A 21,806-nucleotide genomic window follows, 5' to 3' on the forward strand; every position below is an offset into this window, starting at 1 on the left:
TGCTGAAACTACACTGTCTTCCACAACATTTTTACTAGGTCTAATTTTCAATTATGTCTTCCGTAAATACATATCCCAAATCTGAATAACAACATTTTTGCAAAGTGGGAATTGAATGTTATTTTTTGACAGTAATGCCTAAAACCTTCAGGGACTTCCCATCTTTCTTTTAAATCTTAATAAATCCACAGGAGAGTATCAAGCAGGACACAGGGGAACTGTCTTTTCAGGTCCAGAGCCTCCGGGAGCACCACATTAAATCCAGCTGTACAGTCCTCACCAGTGACCAGAGTTAATTTATCTGTTGACAGCTCTGAGCCCTTCGAGAAATCACTTGGTGGGCTCTGTTCCATTCCCTCTGAATACATCTCCACTCCAGTGGAAACTTTTAGTGATAACTTCAGCAGAGAGGTCCTCATTCAGCCAAACCCCTAAGCCCAAATGCCATTTTCAGCATGAAAACACTGCCATTGAAATCTGTGTCAAAACTACGTCTCTGCCTGTTGTACCACACTGTGACTGACCAAGCTCTTGCGTTTCGTCAGTCCTGGCAGGAATGAGGTCTAAATCCCAAGATGCTGAAACAGACCCCAATATCTGCATCTATTCTGGCATATTCTCCAAACAGCAGGAAGAGACAAACAGCACAAGAAGAGGCCCATGGCTTCATTCTCACTTGGGCCCTAATTCCATTGTGTGGCTGTTCCTTCCCTGCTAAGAGTAAAACAGTAGCACCTAAACTATTGCTTGATTGTAATGACCTTTTCCCCAATGTCTTCTTTCCCACTTGAAACAAGAATGTATGTTGTGAAATAGCCAAGTGTATACATAACATCAAACTCTGGGAAAATCAATAAGCTGCAGTTTTACACCAATTTTTAAGCCCAATCCTCCTTGCGTTAGGTGGCATTGTGAAGCTGTGAGGCTGAACCTGTGAATATGATGGGCAGAATTTGATCCCATCACATGAAGAAAGCCATGAACAGCTGCAGCTGCTTTTAAAGCAGTCACAACCACAGCTCTTCTGCTTCTGGTCCATTCAAAGCAGCTCCTTCCTCATTCACTCTCCTTCAAGCACAGCACTTGGTTTCTTTCCTTCTGGAAACTAAAGAGTGAGAGAAAACCTTGCTATTTTGGATGGCATTAATTAAAAAAAAAGGAAATAAAGACATTTTAATTGCATGGGATTTCTGAATAAGGTTTCAAAGTGGGGGTAAAAAGTAGCTGTGTGCCTGGTACACAGAGAGCCCTTTCTCTTCCCCTTTGTGGCAGAGGAATCAATGGAATTCATATAAAAGGAGGAGGGGGGTGGGAAGAGAGATAGGAGATGCCTTGCTCGGTACCAGCAGGTCACAAGTCTCATGAGGCTCGAGCAGGGCTTGCAAGGAAGTTGCTGACCCTATCTCCATGTGTACCTTTTTGTTCCTTGCCTTGGATTTGCTGGTCAGTGGCATGCTGCTTTGCCTGGCTCTCCATAGAGCTTGTAGCCTACAGGAATTTGGACAGAGTGGTACAGACATCGCCGACAGAGACTCTGATCACTGACTATCCCTTTAAATGCAGTCTCATGACTTAGTCTTTGCTCCACTACCTATTAAAGAAGGAGACAAGACGCTCATAGGCAGCTTCCATTCAGGCACCCAGAAGGACACAGAAAGGCAAGACAATTTAACAGAGCTAACTGTGAGTAAATACAAAGCATTAGAGGTGCTCTCTAGAGCAAAGGGCATGGAGAAAGATTTGTAGGAAATCCTGAGGTGAAAGAAGGTGCAGTAATTTTTAAAATACACTTGCATACAATCTTCAAAAGGTGAAATTCTGTAAGGAAAACTATTCTGTCATTTTAGCATTATTCCTTTAAATATGAATCTAAATGTCTCTTAATATAACGTTGACCAATGCTTGATTTCCCATAAAAATCCGATGCCGTGATTTTGTGCTGCAAGCACTGGAGCCTTTTGCAAATACAACCTTTTCTTTCGCTGGGGTAAATTTCATGGAAGGAATATCGGTGGGGGGCAGAGGGGGGAATTTGAAGCCAGCCTTTTGTAAACTTGGATCTAAAGCCCAGCTTGGAGACTCCAATTAGATTTCTGTACCTCACAAGGGGTGGCCTTCCTTCTCGGAGTGCTGAGTGTGACCCCCTTTCTGCTAGGGACAGAAAGCTGTGGGTGCTCAGCAGCATGGAGACTGCACTGAGGTGTCCCATCATGTGTGCAGGTAGCTAGTTTTTAACCAAGGGGCTGTGTGTCTCCATGCTCTGTAATGGCAAACCATCTTATAAACCACAGCATTCTGGAAAATCCAATTCTTTTCAGTCAACGAGTCATCAGCATGACCATACATATTTATTTTCTTTCTTTTTTTTTTTAATGACAATAGATACTGAGTAGACCTGGACAAGTACTTTGACAGTGATCATTACTATTGCAAGTGATATCTCAACACTGATGGAGAGTTCCTCTGCCAGCTCAGACTATTGCTTTTCTAAATACATCTGTGTCATTAATTGCAGGTATTAACTGGTGGAGACTGTTCCCAGCTCATCTTCATGTTGCCGATTTTATTCTCTGCATTTATCCTGTCTGCTTGCTGCTTAACCAAAGGGAACTGCATCTCCTATGATGAGCTGAAAGAGCTGAAGACTGAATTTGCCATCAGTCTCTACCAGCACGTGTCTGAAGCAGAGAACAGAACCAATCTGGTAGTCTCCCCAGCAAGTGTGGCTGTTTCTTTGGAGCTGCTGCAGTTTGGAGCTCAAGGAAATACCTTTATGGAGCTGCAAGATGCCCTAGGATACAGCATTCATGGTAATGTACTTAAAAAAATACTTATTGTTTTGCATTTTGCAAAAAATTCACAGCTTTACTAAGGTGACAGGAATTGTACATATCATACTAAACTTCTACTTTCTGTCTCACTGCAAGATGTAGTTTTCTCCATCTTTGATAGCCAGGTATCAGATGGACAAAGGAAACTCAAGGGGGTAGTTGATACACAGGTTATTATTCCTCTTTTTTTCTGAATCAGTACTTACTCTCTTATGACACAAAATACAGCTACATCTAGAAAAGCTACTTCCATGAATAGCAGAATTGCTCCAGGTTTCCCAGAAGTCCATCGTGTCCACTGTGTCCTGGTCTCCTTTGTGTGTTCTGAAAAGAGGTGCCAGGCAAAGAACAGTCGTTTTCTCTCCTATCCCACTAATGAATTTTATGAAACCTGTAGAAGCTGAATTATCTTTAAGACTTTTCTAATGTTATTACAACTGGCCAAAAAGATGAAAAGTTATCAGAAGGAGACTGGTAGACAGATATTTACATTGACAGATGGATAGTGCAATTGCATCTTTCTCTGAAAGCAGGCTAAAATATAAAACTCACTGGGAATTTGGAAGGGATATGGGAAAGACAGATGTCTTTAAAGCCAGCATTAAGTCAGTTGAATTTAAGGATGCTGTTTTCATTTTAACTCTGGATTATCCTACCATCTCGAATCACATGTCAAAAACTATTTTACATTATGGGCAGAATGTTTATGAAAAGCAGATGACTGCCTCATCCTCAGAATTTGCAGCTTACATTCAATACTTACGTATAGAGATAACACTGCTGTTTCTCAGCACAAAATTTACGTTCAGGGTATGAAGACTGAAACCCACAGTAATTTCATCGTCCTGTGGTGTAACCTGCCTCAGCCACCACACAGTTCTGTACAGCATTGATATTCAACACCACCACAGCAGTAAGAGCTAACTCTGGCTGATCCATACAGATACAGCTGCATGTACTGACACAAGGACAGTGCATCTAAATTGTGAGCAGCTGATAAAATGAAGTCTTGCCTATTGGACTCCTATTTCTACAAATTCAGTTCGTAAACAACATTAATTCATGCAAGGATTATAGCTTGCTTGACACTTCTGGTCATTAGGGGTTCAGTTGTTATGAAAGGACCTTACAGAGTAACATTTCATAGTGAAATTCAAGCACAGATCTCCACAGAAAATATAACAAAGAGAAGTGCAGGGCTTGTTAATGACCTGCTAGCACTTTTATGCTCTCTTCTTCTCATGTGGCACATCATGGCAAGCAGACAATTTTCTCCATTTTAGCTGTCTGTGGCACAAACCACATGAGCTTTGGCTTTCAGTAATATTAATGCATGAATGTGATAATAAAGTAGTATGGGATCTATTGTTATTGGTTATAACAGTGTATTTCCAGTAATGGGGAAGGAAACCACTTCCTTCCTCAAATAGTCTAAATCAAATAAATACATTAAATACTTAGATGAAATTTCCTATAAGATGAATAAACCCAAATTGTATACGTAGGCATATGTCATAAGTTTTCTTTCTTCCAATAGATGTTTGCATTAATGTTTCTGTTGGTCTGCCCTAAAAAGGATATGGTTAAAACCTTAGCAGGCTGAAAACAATGAAAAGATTGATGGCTCATACACTGTTCACAGAGAATCTGCTCTTACTTGCACTTGTAATCTTCTTTCAATGTTTGGAAAATTTGTTCACCTTTATTCTAGTACTAACAAAAACAGTATAACAATGTATAATGGGATGTATCTGTAGACAGCCCAGGCAAAATTACATGCTTTATAATTCTTTCTTCTTGCTGTTTTATTTAATTAACAATAGAGTATTTTAGAGAAATTTTGAGCTGTTGTCCAGGTAAGAATTTGGGACTTTGGTGAGCTAAGCCCTTTGGTGAATTTACAAGCTTGGGATACCACTCCTCACATTCACATCTGCTTCAAATTTGCCATCTTTGACTTCTCACATCTTCCAAAGAGCTCGCCAAGTGCTCCCATACTAGTGCAAAACACACAAGAATAATACTTTACACCTCAGACCACGCCACTTTTCTAGACAACCATTCAAAGAGTTCCATATTTTATCCCTTGAAGAGGAACAAAACTAAATTTTAATATCAAACTTCCAAAAGGTGATGAGTCTTCCTGCAGCTTATTAAAGCAGCACTATTAGGTCAGAAAACACACACTGGATTCTCAGGTGGCGGAAATTGATAAACTGAAACTCTCATTTACCCCATGAAGAATATGAACCAATGCAGTGAAAGTCTCCTGATGACCTGTCTGGCAGCTGGGAGCTCATGGCAATCCTGCCCTTGACTTGAGCCTCTTGACTTGATCAACCTGGGACAGGTTGGTCCAGGTGGCATTGACTTCCCTGATTTTCAGCCCCAAAACCCCCCTGTCCCAGGTGACAGTCCTGTCTGACCACCCTCCATCTCTGCCTACACCCACAGGTGACAAGAGAAACTGAATGGTCACTCTCATTGCCACTCTTAAAACAGAGATTGCCAACCAGCCCATAATGGTGAGCTCAGCTGTGAGCATGGGGCAACAGACACCTGTGAGCTGCCCAGGGCACTCCAGGGCTTCCAGCTGAGGCAGAGGAGCACCTGAGCCAAGTAGAGAAGCAAGGGACACCATACTGACCCTCCCTTTGAGATGGAGGCCAGCAATTCATATATAGCAGTGAGCTACTGAGGTTTCACACAGAAACCGGGGCACCAGGTGCGGAAATCAGAAAGGTCCTGGTGGTCCCACAGACATGTCTTGCTGAAGAAAAGCAGTGCTCCAGCCATTCCCCAGTCCTCATGAAAACTTAGCTATAGAAGGAGGAACCTGTTGAAAATGCTTTAAAGGCAAGTAGCAATCTCAACAAGACTTTTATTACGCAGATGTAAGAAGGACTCCTCCAAAACACAACAAGAGAGACGTGAAAGGGGCTGAACCACTGTCGCGGGTTCGGTTTGTAACCGGGCAGAAACACCAATTTAGTGTAGTGGTTTGGTCCAAAATACTCATTACTGTTTATCTGCTGTGAGATAAGAATAAGGAGAAATGCAAAACAGGCACCAAACTTGAAAGAATATAAAGAAGTTTATTAACAGACCTAAAAGAGGAAAAAAAAAAAAATTATACCACCTTCAGAACTCTCCTCCTCCCCCCACCTTCCTCCCTTCTCCCACTGACAATTGAAAAAGACAACCCTTAAGATGTTCAGTCTGTTTACCACTTCCATAATAACCTTGTTCAGTCCATTTAGAAAGAGAAGTCTCTTCTTGCTCATGCTATGAAAACATTATCACAACGAGACAGCCGCCCACTTCCAAATATTGTTCAGTCCATTTAGGAAGAGGAGTCTCTCTGCCTGCGTGTGAGTCCTTTCCCCCGACTTGCAGCTTTTCCCGCAACTGCTTTCGAGGGTCCACTCTTGAAGTTTTTTGGGGTACAATTTTAAGGTTGAGCCGTTCAGAAACAAAAACAGAGGCCCTTCTCCTTCCCTGGGAGCAAAGGGTCTTCATCATCTTCATCGTTAGGACTATCTCTGGGAGCATCTCTAGGAACTGAGGTTTTCTCCTTTCCCATTTGGAGCAAAAGTCCTCATCTGGTTCATCTCTAGGGACTGAGGTTTTCTCCTTTCCCGTTTGGAGCAAAAGTCCTCATCTGGTTCATCTCTACGGACTGAGGTTTTCTCCTTTCCCATTTGGAGCAAAAGTCCTCATCTGGTTCATCTCTACGGACTGAGGTTTTCTCCTTTCCCATTTGGAGCAAAAGTCCTCATCTGGTTCATCTCTCCCGGTCCAAACTTCTCATGAAATTACAGCTGCGTCAGCATCTGCCTATCTCGGGGGGGTTCCACGGCTGGAACAGGTCCATCGACCCAGGATGGCCGTGGCCCGCTGGCCCCCACACGGGGCCCGCAGCCACCTGTCCCAGCGTCGGAAACGAGAGAGAGCTTGGGGGGGAGTTTGCCTATTCTTAAATGTGGATCACAGAGGTGGTCACAACTTTAAGTGGCTTAGAGAATTGTCCATATTCAAACTGGCCAGCTGATAGGTTCTATCAGTTCCCAGAGGAAACTGTAAGCACCCCTTAACAAGGACATCCCTTCCGGGACTATGCTTGCTAACCTATGACAACCACAAACACAGGAATTTTGAGAATATTTGACACAGAGTCCATAAACATTGTTCCGACAGGGTGAGAGGCCCAGGTCTCAGGAAGTCACTTTGGCATGAGCCATTCCATCAGAAATCACTGCAATGAGCAGAATAATGGCGGCTAAATCACCCTTCAAGAGAGTCCATGGGAAATTTTTTTATTTTAAAAACATGAGATTCTCTAAGTTTGCAGGACTTGGGTTCCTTCTGGGCCCACACCTCAACCCTACATCCATCACAGAAGCCACCACTGCTGAACTACAATGAGCTTTCCAGAAACAGGAGACCAGGGCACCATTCAATTCTTTTCATTAGTAGACAGCAAACTAGAGAATAGATTATTGAATTTTGGAATGACATCAAGCTTGTAACTGCTACAAGAATTTTGGAAGACCAGAATGGTATTTAATAGGATCCTGGAAAATCAGGTTAATGTGTGAACTGAATAGGATACAATTCAGTAAGGACAAGTGCAAAATTCTACATTTAGAAGGAATAACCAGTCATTTGAGTTGGGGAACCGTGAATCAAAGAGTAGAGGTTTTAGGAAAGGATCTGAGGAATCTTAAGAATTAAAAAAAATAATAATATTGAATGGAAAATATAATTGTACTCAAAAAACAAAAGCCCACTCTTGTGGGCTGTATAAATAAAAGAGTCAATTGTAAGACATGAAGCAACCTCTCAGCTCGGTTCAGGATTGCCAGGGCTCGTCAGCAATCCTGGGCCAGTTTGGGTCACCATTCTTCAAGAAATCAAACAACATCTAAGGGCCAAGGGTGGCAGAGGAGCCATCAGGGAAATGCCTTTCCTGGGATAGGTGGATAACATCAGGAGAAGGAGATAGAGGTGTTGTGGCATTGGCAGCTCAGCCAGCCATGGACAGAGGCACTAGACCTCACTGACGGGAATTTAGAGAGTGCTCAAGAAAGAATAAATACCTATGCACTGTTAAGAACTGTGTCTGCACAGAGCTGTGAGCCTGGTGTGAGATCAGCCGCTTGACACATCTGCACTGCAGTGATTTCTACAGACACATGAAGAGAGGCTGCCAAGGCCCAGTGCATCACCACCTTTGGCAGCAGCGCTTGACAGTAATACCCCATAAAGTCAAGGGTGCTCCAGTTGTTACAGGGCTTGAACAATCAGAGGACACCAGTGTCAGCACTGGAACTGAGAGCTGCAGAGCCGTGGGGCGATCTCTGCTATCCTTAGCCTCAGCACAACTATTGCAGTTTCTCTCTCTTGCCTGGCAGATCAAAGCGTGCAGGACTTCCTGCACACGGTGGATGAAGCAGTGGCTGACTCCATCCAAGGCACAGTGGTCCAGCTGGGATGCTCCCTCTTTGTGGACGTGGGTGTGCAGCTCTTGCCCGACTTCGCTGAGCGCGCTGCACGCTGGGCCAACAGCAGCCTGCTGCAAAACAACCTCACTGACCCCAACACAACCCACATACAGGAATGGATCACCACTGACCCTGCAGGTAACATAGGGACCCACAAAAATGGTTGCACATGAATGAAATGTAAAATAAGAGTAATGGGAGAAATTCCATTTAACCAAGCATACAGTTTTTTGCCACAATCCGTGTTGTCCAAACTAAGGCTGAAAGCCAGGAAACCTAATTCTTAACACTCATTTGTAATGTGAAGAAAGAGCTGGAATAGGTCTGAATCCATGAGCAGTGTCAAGCTGGAAAACCACTTGGCCTTGTTCTGATTATTTTAAAAAGGCAATCCTTTGCAGTGTTCTCAGTTTTAATGAGGAACAGTCAAATTCCCCTTGGACCATATTTATTGCTTTACTTAGTCACATGGGCCTGGCCTTTAGGCCTGGGCACGTAGGACTGCCTGTGTCCCCCTCCCTTTCTCTTTTCCATGCAGATGGGAATGTGCGTGGGATGACATTGGAGAGCGCTGGGTCGTCACTCAGCCAGGTCACCCTGGTGAGCACCCTATACTTCAGAAGCATATGGCAAAAGAAGTTTTCCTTTATGGATACCCAGATGTTGCCTTTTACCACAGCAGAAGGCTTGACCCTGAAAGTGCCTACCATGCACCACACAGCTGAAGTTAACTATGGTAACTGTCCTTGATCCATATTTGATCGACTGTACAACATGGAACAGATTTATTTAATTTCCACAGATACCACACTAAGATGCGTTATTTTCCCAACTTGAAGAAGTCACAGAAGAAGTCCCATCAAATGAAGAGACCATCCAGGTGACCAAATTGACTCCTCATAATCTCAGGCAATCATGAAACAGATCCTGGGTTCAAAATGGTTCCTAAAATAGCTACTGTCCTTGTCCCATCCCTCACAGACCAACACCTCCCAGTACTCCATAACAAACTTGCAAGCTGTAGGAAAATATCAAAAGGCACCAATGTAATGTGCCAGGAGAAAGAGAGATGAGAGACTGAGAGTACTGCACTATACAAAGTCCTTTACAATAGCATGGAGCTGGTTAAATAAAGCTGGCTAGGAAGGGGGTACTGCAGGAAGCACATTTGACCCCATGACAGAGGGGCAATTAAGACTAGAACGATATTAAGCCCCTACCAATTTGATTTGTTGGATGAATAAGAAATTTCCTGGCCCCTCAGCCTAATCACTGTCCCTTGAATGTGTGAGCACCAGAGGGAGCAGAGTATAACCAGGAGCACCAGCATGGCAGACCTGTAGCACTGGTCATTAGCCTGTCTCCAAGGCTTTAGGGAAAAACTGCAGATCTTCAGGGACAAATTCTGCAAGAAAAAGGGGAGAAATTCTTATGTCACTTGTACTAAATCAGTGGATGATCTTAGCACGGGCTTAAAACAGTATAAATATAGGTAAAACTTTTATTTGTATAATATATGAATACAGTGTAGGCTACATTGAAAAGGCTTGGTGTATGTGGGTTGCTGACAGAAGGACTCATGTTGCAGGCTTAATTTTCTGCCACCAGGAGTTATGCCAGTTAGCTATACAATCTCTTCCAAAACATAAAAAGCTCCTTTCCCTCCTGCTCTAAATTTCAGAACTGCACTTGGGTAAAAATCTTTCCATTTCCAAATCTAAATTTTTTCAAGACAAATTTGTATCTTAACATCACGCCTGCTTTATCCTTTAAGTTAAATAATTTCTCTTCAGTTTTGATATTTACTCCCAAATTAATTGCAAGTCACCAAGCTTTCTCTCAATTTCCTGTTAGCTAAGATGAAGATGCCAGGCTCTTCTAAACTATTCAAAAACCAAATGCTCCAAATTCTCTACTAGTTCTTTTTTGCACTTTTCCAATTTAAATTAGTCTTTCTAGAAAATAAATGACCAGAAATGTACACAAAACTTCTAATGAGGGCATACACATGCTTGATAAAATGTTTTCACCATTTCTATGCCTTGCTAAAAATACCTTGCATAGTGTATTGCAGAACCAGCTCGGGGCAGTTACTCAAGGTTGGCCCCACCTGGACCTTTTTCCTTTTGGCACTTTTTTCCTAGGTAAATCAAGGGGAGGGAAATCTCCAGAGGTATATAACTTTTTTTGTGTGTTTTTGAATCACCAGTTGACGTCCACCACTCCAATCTTCATGGCAGTCTCACTGTTTGTCTTTTATAGAAGTCTTGAGTGTTGACAACACTTAGGAAAGCTACTAGTGACCCTTTTCAACCTGGGAGCCCCTCTTTTACCTTTGCTCATTGTGGTTCTCCCTTCAAGTGGCTGCTTGCTGCCTTGCTTTTCTTGTTCTAAGTGCCACCACTTCTACCTGTAAATAGTGGCACAGTGAAACCGTGTTTAATGTTTTAGTTAAAACTAGATGGCTGGATCTATGCCTTTCTATCAAAGTAGTTATTAAGCCAAAAAAGTTTATAGTTTTTTTTGCTAGTCTGTGATATTTCAATTGATCCCACTTTCTATTTCCCTCTGCAACCTGATCATTCTTTTCTCCAGAGTAAGCCCTAAAACTTCTCAAAGACAGACCTAAAGTTTCCCAGATTGCCTTCTTTCTCTTACAAATGTACTCCTGTTTTCTAGTCACGGGAAACAACTGAGACCTCAGGCTATTAAAAACCTTTGCTGACTCATTTGCAATTCCACATCCAAGTTCTTCTCATATTCTTGGGGTGGTGATCATTCAGGCCCCAGATTATTAAATGAGAGAAGGCAGGGGGCTACCAGTGCTTATGCAAGTAGAGAGCTCAGGTAAAGCCAGTGACCAGGAATTCCACAGCTGAGCTGCATTGTCTGACCATATATTTGCCCCAGAGTCCTAGCAAACTTGATGTGAAATCATTTGTTGTGCTCTTCTGACCACTTGCCTAAACATAGACTCCATCCTATCATCCTTAAGTAGGTAGCTAAAGCACTAAATTTTTGCACAGAAGAGGAAAATTAGAAAAATATTTGGATCACCTTTCCTCCTGCCTGAAATGTGTGAGCTCTCTGCAGCTGGAGAGACTTTTGAGGAAAGCCGAAATAGAGGGATTATTTAAAATTTGCTGATTGTCAGATTTGATTGGGCCAATTCAATCTCTGTCTCTAAAAAATCCAGAAACATTTCTAACAAATCACTTTAAAATTAATGCAAAACACTGGTTCAGTACAACTAAACAGAGGACTGAGATAACTTTCCTTCATTATTAAATGCTAGCAGCTGTCTCCCACCAGGATCCAAAACACAGAGTGAGAAAGATAAGATGTGGCCTGTTATCAATTGCACCATTTACAACATTGTTTATCCTTTTAACATTGCCATGCAGAACAAACCAGCCTGGGGACAAGTAAGACTGCTCTAAGAAAATGTCAACATTACTGTTCACACACACTTCTTAAACACCACAACTATTTTACATATTCATTTTTCCAAGCAATTTGTTAAGAACGTCTGAATTGTAATTTAGCATATGTGTAATCCTTATGGGATGCTCAAAATCAGTTCAAGCAAGGAACACTAAATGTTCTGATTCAATAATTATCTAAAGTCTTTGGCTTTCTTTCTAATTGATAAAGAAGGACTGTATAACCTTTGTGCAGAATGTGCTGACTTCAAAATATCAGCATGCCTACAAATTAAACCACTCATGTCCAGTGCACTGCAAATATAAATCTTCCTTGCTTGTCCATTAGAAACCAGAACATCTTTTTCCAGCAAATGATCCACATGCTGGGAGTTGGTTTTAACAGAGCAATTCTCCATGTTGCAAGGCAGGAGGGCTCATCTAAGAGTCCAAAATTTAATCTAGCAGAACAATCAACACATAATGAATCCTATCTAGTCCATATCTACAAAACTTACAAACACTGTACACTAAATATTTGAGACAACCTGGAGCTACGCATTTACTGCCAAATATTCAGATATTATGAACACAAGCTGTCTATATACAGTTATTTACAACCCCTGACTCAGAGAGTGTGAGCATCTACCCTTGAAGATAGAATTGCTACACCTGGGTGAAGGAGAAGTAGAATTAATATTTTGGATGGCCTGCAGTAAAGGCAGTAAGGCTTTCATCTGCGCCTTGTAGTTAAGTTGCATTTAACTCCTGGCCCACTAGCTATTGCTGAGTGTTCCTGAAATGCTACCTATTGGATTCTCAGATGGAAAAATAAGGAAGCAAAATTGTGACAGCTGAATCTGTTCTACTGTATAACAGAGACCATTAGAAATGCCTGGATTAACTGCTCTTTGGAATGTGGGATGAAAACGGTACTTTTAAATGGCTGTTACAAATTGCTGTAAAACTAAATGCAAGTTTGGAAGCTCTCCAACTTTTACTTCTGAGACTACTTTTTGCAACCTTCATCTGATTGTGAGAGGTCTCTGCACCTGGATTTTCAAAAGTTATAAGTTTGGTGCTTAAATAAAAAAGAAATAAATAGTTCATGTTTAAATAAGCATATGCTAGCTCTTGTGTAATAGAACTATTTGTTTCTTGAAACAAGGTTAAAATTGATTTTTAAAGGTAGTAAAGATGGAAACATGAGCCAAAGTAGGTTTCAATTAATTAAGTAGGACACTCTGCTTTCTATTTTTGTAATTCCTGTCTACTGTAGTAAAATTTTACTGAAAAATATTATAAAATTGTAAGTTTATTCAAAGAACATACATTGTGGGAAGAGTCATCACAGTTGCTGTCATTGCCTTGGTAGTTTTGGGGTTTTTGTCCCCACACTCTGAGCAAGGTTGACAGCTGTTATATGAAAAAGTAATAAAATATCCATGCTCTGTTGAGGTGGTGCTTCAGGTGCCATGAGTGGCATTAGAACTGCTCTGCCAAGATATCTGTCTCTGACACACTCAGCTCTGTTCAGATGAGACTGCTGTGAGTTAACAGCAACCTGAGCTGGCTACAGGAGCCCTGGCACTGGAGACCACTCCTTCCACCCCACCACAGCTGTTCTGAACTGTCTGCTGACCACAGCAAGGACTGTGGGTTCAGGGTTTTTTTTTCCCACTTGAATGATGAAATAAAATCTCTCTTTGCCCACCCAAAGGTCAGTTCCAGACTGCAGCTCTGGAGGCTTTCAGCGTGGTCGAGTTACCCTACCTGGGGGAGAAACTCAGCATGTTCCTAGTGCTTCCCAGCCACAAAAGAACACCTTTGTCCCAGATTGAGTCTCACCTTTCTGCCAAAACCATAACCCTCTGGGCCAACAGCTTGAAGAGAACAAAGATGGACATTTTTCTGCCTAGGTAAGCAAGGTTAGCAGAACGGATTCACTACTTCAGCTGTCAGAATTCCGTGCAACAGTGCTGACATGAGCAGTGTGTGAGCAAAATCAAATTACATGCTTTTGGTTTCATTATTCATCACATGATCAGAGATGCTCTAACCCTTTCTTAAACCACAAAGAGGTGAGCCAGGAATGACAAGACTTTCTAGTTATACCCTGTACTGTTTTAAAAAAACCTAAGTATTTCTGTTGATCCTACAGCTTTTACTTACAATTTGTTTGGGGTATAAATCCTTTAAGGATCTAAAACAGAGAAATGCTGGTGGGCCTTTCCCACACTCATTTTTTTCTTAGCTTAAGGAAGAATAAATATATAACCTTGTAAGTACATGCTATTTCTATCTTTTTAAACTTTTCAGAATACTAAAAAAGCACTGGACAAAGAGCTTGGCCTCCCTCCAGCAGCCATAACCACCTTTCCATGCACAAAGCAGGTTTCAGTCATCCATTTTCCACTTTAGTCAGTTGTTTTAGCAAACACCTATGCTGGAGATATTTTCCATCTACTCCTATGACATTGCATAGTAGGAGGAATGAGGTGCAGAAGGCCTTGTGTGGCTGTATCTACTATACAGATCAGCAAGGAAGGGCTTCATTACACCTCTCCTACAATGCATTCATCACATTAACAAAGGACTGAAAAACAGTTTGTACATTAGTATTTGTTTTCTTTAAGCTAATTTTAGGGAAATGTTCCCAAGGGCCATTTGCTACAGCAAAAAAAAAACATTAAAAAGAGAACACTTTGGGAAAATGCAGAATTCACACGTCAAGAAGACTTAATAGCAATCTGATTGCAACAGAGGGATTCCTTCTGTTAATGTCTTCAGGGGTAGGTGAGCTGCTTTTCTGCAAGTACACTTAATCAGACAATGCACTGGGCTCAAACAGGAAGAGATGGATGAAATGCAAAGGCTTGAAATAAATTGTGTCTGTTAACACCTTTTAATTCTACAAAACTCTACAAATCCTGCATTTAAATAAAGTCTATCATATTAATTTCAGGTTTAGTATCCGAAGCCTTTTTGACCTAACGACAGCTTTTTCTGCCTTGGGAATTAGAGATGCATTTGATCCTATCACTGCTAATTTTAAAGGCATTTCAGGTAAGAGGCTTGACTGAATACAAAATGATCCTTGACACAATAGTTGTAAACTCTTACATTTGAATGATTTGTTAGACCTGGGTCTTCTGAAGTGATTGTACTTCGTTATCTGTGAAACTCTAAAGCACAATTCACGCTCAACTGCAATTGTATTTTGAGCTGTTCTGTAGGAAAGTGGAACCTGAAAAAGGTTTGATTTTGGTCTTGAACTTACTTTTTTCTTCTCTTTAAGATTAAAACTGTCAACACAGCATAGGCCTGGAAAAATGCCTATTTATTCAGAAATTTAGGATGCTTTAGTAAAACTTGCATTCCTATTTGTGTTTTTAAATAGTTATTTAACAGCGAGGGATGCTGGTCCAACAAGTCTATATTCCAACTCCTGCCACTGCAAAGAATACTGGTTTATGCCCAGGCTATATTGTCTTGCTAATCCAGTAATCAGTATACAAAGTTATGCTTTCCCTTTGCTAAAATACTGCTCTTATGATTAAATTCTTGGGTTTGGTACACTCAAATTCTTCTGCTCCTCGGAAAATTTGTCCCCATTTAATATTAAACACAAAAAAAAGAACCCAAATTATCTATTCTTTTTCTTTTGACTCCTTCCAGCAACAAAATATATCAACTTAGTAATTTCTGCTCACAGTAAAGACTTGGAGTGGTAGCTGCCCAGCAAGCAGCTCACATTCTTGCGCATGTGAGTGAATAAATGAAATCGCTCCAATTCAGACAAACCTGCTTTTAAAGAAAAGTTGCTTTCCTGGGATGAACCTCAGAAAGCACATTATTCATGGAGTTTTTTATGCTGCTTTTAAAAGTGAACATAGCAACGTTCTGTTGCAATATAGATCTCAGACTGCACATAGATGCACATTAAAATAATTTGTTACTGGCCACTGTTGCTTTGCTTATTGCAAACAAATGTTAATATACTGATAAACTACACAAGGATGTATTTTATAAAGTTAATATCTATTTAAATAAGATAAATATTTCTGGGAAATTAATTCCATAAACAATAACATTTAGCAGCTTCCTTCCTATGTTCACAACTCCATGGCTTTTGGCATACAGGATAAAGCTTGTAGAAGTATTTGATCCTGCCCTGGCAGGGTTATGGAACAAAGGATATGCTGAGACCCTTCTCAGTTCTATTCTTCTGTGTCATAGGAGTAGAGTTCTAGGTAGCCTAAGAGTTCTGTAAGGCAGAGTTTACAAGGAAAATGTATCTTAACCAATAGATACAGTTGAAAAAAAAAAAATAGGTAAGTTTTCATTTCCTCTTCTGTATGAAGCAGAAGCATAATCTTCAGAATATTTACTCTCAGATCACGTTTAGCAAACAAATGTGTTACCTCATTTCAGACCTGGAATAGCTTTTTTATACCTGAAAGCATCTATTTTTTTTTTCTCAAAAATGTGTAAGATTTATCTACTTTTTTAAATTCTGCCTCTCTGTAGTTTTGTCCTGCTTGCTTCCATCCCAGTTTTTCTGACAGGACAAAATTAAGGCAAGTAGATAAAATACTCTTTTAGCATTCCTTTGATGTCACTTACACGTTGGACTTGAACCTTGAGTTCAGAGAAGAAAGAAAAAACTCTCAACCTTCCCATTTTCTGCCCTCTGCACTCAGCTGGAGAGAAGCAGACTTGCAACACTCTCCTCACTATCTTTCTGAAATTAATTCTTTTCCAAGATTCATTTTATGTCACAGTCCCATGGTTTCTTCCTGAAGAGCAGTTTTTCTACAATTTCCTTTCCAAGGGTTCTTCGGTTCTCTGATTGTCCTCACACTGTTAATCAAAGTTTCTATTCTCACCATGTAACCTTGCCTTCCACCACAACCTGGAGACCGCTCAAACTAGTAACTCCCATTCAGCATCTAATCCACTGTTATGCACATAGTAGGAAAATGGTCAAAGATGGCTGAAATACCTAATAGTTATATGATCCTTAGATTCTGCAGGGGACAAAAAGGTAAAAGCATTCTGATTATTTTTAAAAAATATGCTCATAATGAAATGCAGAAAATAACTTATTAATTTTTGGCGTTTTGCAGAGCAAGATAGCCTTTATATTTCAGAAGCTATTCACAAAGCAGAGATTGAAGTAACAGAAGATGGTACAAAGGCATCGGGAGCTACAGGTAAAACAAATATTCAAACTTGTCACTTCTGGAGTTTATCACTACAAAACCAACTACTAGTCTTTTATTTAAAACAAAAGAACCAACCACTGTAGCATTTATATGTATGACTAACAAACTTTTGTATTTAACATACTTCCATTTTACCTTTCTAATTATTCATAAGAACTTTTAATTTTTTATGTCCAACTAAGGTGTAATGGCTCAAATGAAAAACCAACTTTGCCAGTCCAGAGAAAATCTGGCACTGCACCAATGATAGATGTACTTCACATCACAAATGCTGGTGGTCCTTGGCTGGGGACCAGGACACTCTACCACTTCTCCTTGCTCCCAGGAAGGAATTCAAGAGGCATGTAGGGAGCACAGCAGTGCATCTCACTGTGGTGCCCAACCTGTTGCACATCCCCTCACTCCAACATCCCACAGCTGCAATGCCAAAAAGAACCTGAGCACACCTGCACTGATGTATTCAGTATTCCTCTAGAAACAACTCCGAATAAGACACACATATGTGTCTATACACCTACATATGTAGGTGTACAGAGAACATCTAACATAACTAAGTCAACCTTTCTGCAGAGCTGTACAGTTTTAACTTTTGTAACAATTTTAATATTTTTAATTACTTTGTGGAAAGCCTCATACAAAATAAAAGCTTTTAGGTGACTTCAATTATGTACCAAAGACTAAGGGGAATAGATCTTTAGCCCCTTGAAACCAATGCCAAAGCATCCCTTAACTGCAGTCGGACCAAGTTAACAAGCAGATTTTTAAAAGCATAATTACATTTATTGTTTACTTTAAAAGTTCTGGATCTAGTCCAGATGACATGACGACTTGAAACTAGGCACATTTGTTCTTTTTACAAGCACTAAAATAGTGCCTCTCAAACTAGTTTTACTGTCTCACTTGAATATTCAAGCTAATTTCATTGTTTTAACTGTTCAAAAAATAATCCAGATCTGGTGGATTTCGTTTTGGGGCCGGGGGAGGAGGGGTGTTTGACAATGTATTCTTAACACTATATAGCTACAAAGAAGAATTCATTTAAACAAAATGTACTTTAGTAATAGCTGAACCATCATAATTCTTAAAAACTCTTTATTTAGTCTAATAATTAACCCACAACCAGAGAGAGGAAAGACAGTCATAAACTGAGTTGAGGATACTTAGGGTTTTTTGAGAGCTCTGACAAGAGAAATTCCAGGATGACATAGGTATTTCTCTGCTGCTTGTCTCCCATTTGGATAAGGAACTACCTTTGTGCCTTGCTTATCTTTTCCACCAGAACAGCATAGCTAGGAATTGGCTAACAGGTGAGGCAATAGCATGGTATGACTTCAGCAGTTAGGGATGTAATGACAACAAAAATTACTTTTGATATCCAACTCCAGGCAGACTCCATTCAGCATTGAAATATGCACAAATCACTGGCATGTAGTCTCACAACTCTTGACTTGTTAATTCTGCCAGACTAACTTCACTGTTGGATAAAGTTGTTGTTTTCAGTCTTAAAGCAGAGGAGCAACTCAATAGTCAAGGTACTAACCATCAGACCTTGAGGGCACTGTACAGAAGACAGAAAGAAAACAGATGCATTTGAATGAGTTTTTTCTTTGTTGCATTACAGCAATGGTCTTACTAAAAAGATCTCGAACACCTATTTTTAAAGCAGACCGACCTTTCATGTTTTTCCTGAGACAAGCTAATACAGGTATGCATGCTCTTCCTTTCAGGAGGATAATCCCTCACAAGTAGCACTGAAATCAATACAAACAGCATGCTGTTCTTTAGTCCAGGAAACTTCTACAGCCATGGAAACAGTGGGGTTTGGGGTTTTAAAGCATAATTTCCTTAAAAAGAACGTGTAACAGTCATAGAAGTCAAGGAAGCCAGATTAGCCTCTTCTTTGGACGAGCAGTATGTGCTCAAAAAATTTCTATCAAAATTATAGGCAATAGAAAGATCTCAGAGATGCTGAACATTCCAGCATCAGGAACTGATCTTCACAGGCAATTCAAATTACAAATGGGCTGGATCAGCTGGATTAACATCTGAAGTAGTTAAAATAGAAATTTCCCTATAAAGGAAACTTATTTGTGCCTATACTGATAGCAAACAGACTTCTGCCAAAATATGCATGTTTCTTTGCAACTGTTAACTCTTTTCTTCCACATGGCCTTCCCTAGCCCCCAAACAAAAGCCACACAAAAATCCCCAACAGAACTGCAGAGCATGTCTTAGAGTGAAGCATCACAGTGCTCCTTTAGCTTCAGTAGCAGATCATATGTCTCATTTCAGATGTCCACTCACATTAAGTTACTGCAGAATCTCTGCCAAAAGAAAACACCCCACAGCTTGTTGGCAGTAATAAAGAACTGCATTATGCACCATTTAGCAGGTACTTGCTACTCTGAAGCATCAGGCTCTCCAAGAACTCTTACCATCCTTAACAATGCAGTAATTTTGCATCTGAAGTATTTTCCTAAAAATCGTTCAAACCACCAAATTTCTCTCATAACTGGGGTCACAGCCATTTAGATTTTCAGGGAACATATAGACATTTATAGGCTTCAGTAAAACACTGGGGCCTAGCACAAAGACAGGAATCATTTTCCTTATCGGCTTCCAAGCAACACACACTGTTCTCTTAGTCAGTGAATACCTGTATATGTAACATTTTGCTCTAAAAACCTGTATCTTAGATTTTTACCACAGTGCAAGCACCTAAAGAGAAAATTACTAGCTTGGTGGGGCCTTTGTTTTAAATATGCTTTGGCAATCATTACCAGTCAGTGAATAAAAGTATTTTACTTGGCAAATGCAGAATTTTAAAATAAAAAGGCATTAATAATCTCACCTATGAAACCTGAGCCACAGACTCTTCAGGATTAAGAACAAACTTATTTTGGTGAATAAAATGGTCAGTTTACTATATATATACACATATAATTTATATAAAGAGGAAGGAAATCAGATTGTAAAATAGGATTTTTATGTGAAGCATAAAATATGTACCTTCAAATCAACCCAAAATCAACTATATTTCTGTAATTCAAGCTTTTTAATGGAAAAAGTGAAAACATTCAATCATTTTGTTTGCTCAGACTTAGTGACTCAAGTTATTGAGGTATGGAAAACTTGAAAGGGTGAACAAGATCTATTTTTCATCCACCTGTCTAAAAGTGCTTAAAACTTCTATGCCTGTAAAGTTCATAATGAATCTTTATGCAGACCAAAAGCGTTCATTGCATGAATTTTCTAGTAATAGCAGAAATATCTTTTCTAAGACTTAAAATAGCATAGTCCTGCTCAAAATAATTGAAAAAGTTTAGAGTTTTTTAATCTGAACTTCAGGTTTGAGCACATTCCCTTTGGAGGGCAGGCAAGGTAACAGCAACACAAACAACCAAACACACATCCAATGAATCTGAGGCAGTCATTTCATTCTCTTCTGTAACTAAAATATAAACACAAAGCAATGAACTGAGGTTCTGTTTTGCTCAGTGTTAAGTTTCAGATTGTGTCAGGTTTCTGGTTTGGGCTACCAATTATTAGCAAAGGTGTTTTTTAACACAGAAATGTTTAAGTTATTTTAAGACAAGCATGCAATTGCAGTCAGTTTTCCCACATAAGCAATGATTCTATGATCTGCTAATTCCATGCCTAACTTATGTATTTAAACCATACTACACTTTGAAAATGTGGCCCCAAAATGAAATAATGTTAATGTTGTTTTCATTTACAGGTTCAGTACTCTTTATAGGAAGAGTTACAAATCCTTCATAATAAGCATTAAACACATACTCTGACTTCTGTTCCTCTTATAATGAGCTTTCCTCCAATGAAATTAAAGGCTACATTGTATGTATTTATTAAAACACAGTTTTAAGCATCTCACTTTTCTAAGAAAAAGCAAGTGCTAAGCCCTCCACTACCTTATTCCATTGTAGACACTGTGGAAAGTTACAGCTATCTAGGAATCATCAGCACCACAACTACAGCAAAGACAGTATCCAAATAAACATTTGCAAAAAAATGGAACGGGTTTAGCCTCCTAAATGTTCAACAATATGAGCCAACAGCTTCTCTTCAATTTCATCATGGCTAAAGTTAGCTTGACTGTTGCTGAGTATGTAGGTCATCTGAATGAAAGCAGCCCACAAGAAAGCCTTGTAATATGTTCTTTTTCAAACATGATTTTATTTCCCTGTCCTGAAGTCAAAAGCTTAAGAATAAAATTGAAATTCAATCTGACTTCAGACAGTTATAGTCCAGCTGATATAGCAAGGTAACAAGCAAGCAGCAAAATGCTGTGAAAAGAAAATGAAGTTGAAAGGCTGTTTCAAAACTGACACAGAATCATAGTCATTAAGGCTGGAAAATACCTCTCAGATCATCAAGTCCAACCATTAGTCCAGCACTGCCAAGTCCACCACTAAACCAAGTCTCTAAACACTGCATCCACACGTTTTTTGAACACTTCCAGGGATGGCAATGCAGTACTACCTTTACTACCTTTGAATTGTACATAACATAGCACGGACATTCCTGAAGAACACTGAATGCAACTAATGGCATCAAGAAAAATGGGGGAGTTTGTTCAGCATCCTGACAAAAGTTGGGAAATGGCAAGTGTTCAGCAACTCATGACACAAGCATCAGAAACCCAGGCCCACAAAGATTTTGGGTGACAACTGCAAACCACTGACTCCTATGAAAAGCATCAAATAGGACTGTTTTATTCAACTCCCACTGAATCAAACAAATCCTTCCAGATAGTCAGAGCATCCAGCACAGCTGAAAGACATGGCCAGGAAAGCAGTCAGT

The 21,806-nt window shown here is 40.0% G+C and overlaps 1 protein-coding gene across 2 annotated transcripts; it reads left to right on the forward strand.

Annotated features, from left to right (window-relative positions):
- Positions 1–1,384: 1,384 nt before the first annotated feature.
- On the forward strand, positions 1,385–21,347 carry SERPINE3 (serpin family E member 3). 2 transcript variants are annotated; one of them, XM_017733651.1, is made up of 9 exons: positions 1,386–1,683; positions 2,516–2,810; positions 8,246–8,473; positions 8,874–9,071; positions 13,478–13,676; positions 14,723–14,823; positions 16,887–16,973; positions 18,607–18,690; positions 20,725–21,347. In XM_017733651.1, exons 1-9 carry the CDS (start codon positions 1,558–1,560, stop codon positions 20,763–20,765), a joined length of 1,359 nt encoding a protein of 452 aa, XP_017589140.1. In that variant the 5' UTR covers positions 1,386–1,557; the 3' UTR covers positions 20,766–21,347. The 2 variants fall into 2 exon arrangements, with proteins under 2 accessions (XP_017589139.1, XP_017589140.1); XM_017733650.1 differs by having other exon boundaries at positions 1,385–1,683; positions 18,607–21,347.
- The last annotated feature ends 459 nt before the right edge of the window (positions 21,348–21,806 follow it).

This window comes from Corvus brachyrhynchos, unplaced genomic scaffold (assembly GCF_000691975.1).
Source record: "Corvus brachyrhynchos isolate BGI_N302 unplaced genomic scaffold, ASM69197v1 scaffold202, whole genome shotgun sequence".
In the NCBI taxonomy this organism is placed as follows: Eukaryota; Metazoa; Chordata; class Aves; order Passeriformes; family Corvidae; genus Corvus; species Corvus brachyrhynchos.

Bases quoted from the DNA above. Each gene is read 5' to 3' on its own strand.
- SERPINE3 (XM_017733650.1), top strand. From the start codon at position 1,558: ATGCAGTCTCATGACTTAGTCTTTGCTCCACTACCTATTAAAGAAGGA. The intron at 1,684-2,515 runs GTGAGTAAATAC...CATTAATTGCAG, and splicing joins ACAATTTAACAGAGCTAACT to GTATTAACTGGTGGAGACTG. The intron at 8,474-8,873 runs GTAACATAGGGA...TTTTCCATGCAG, and splicing joins GATCACCACTGACCCTGCAG to ATGGGAATGTGCGTGGGATG.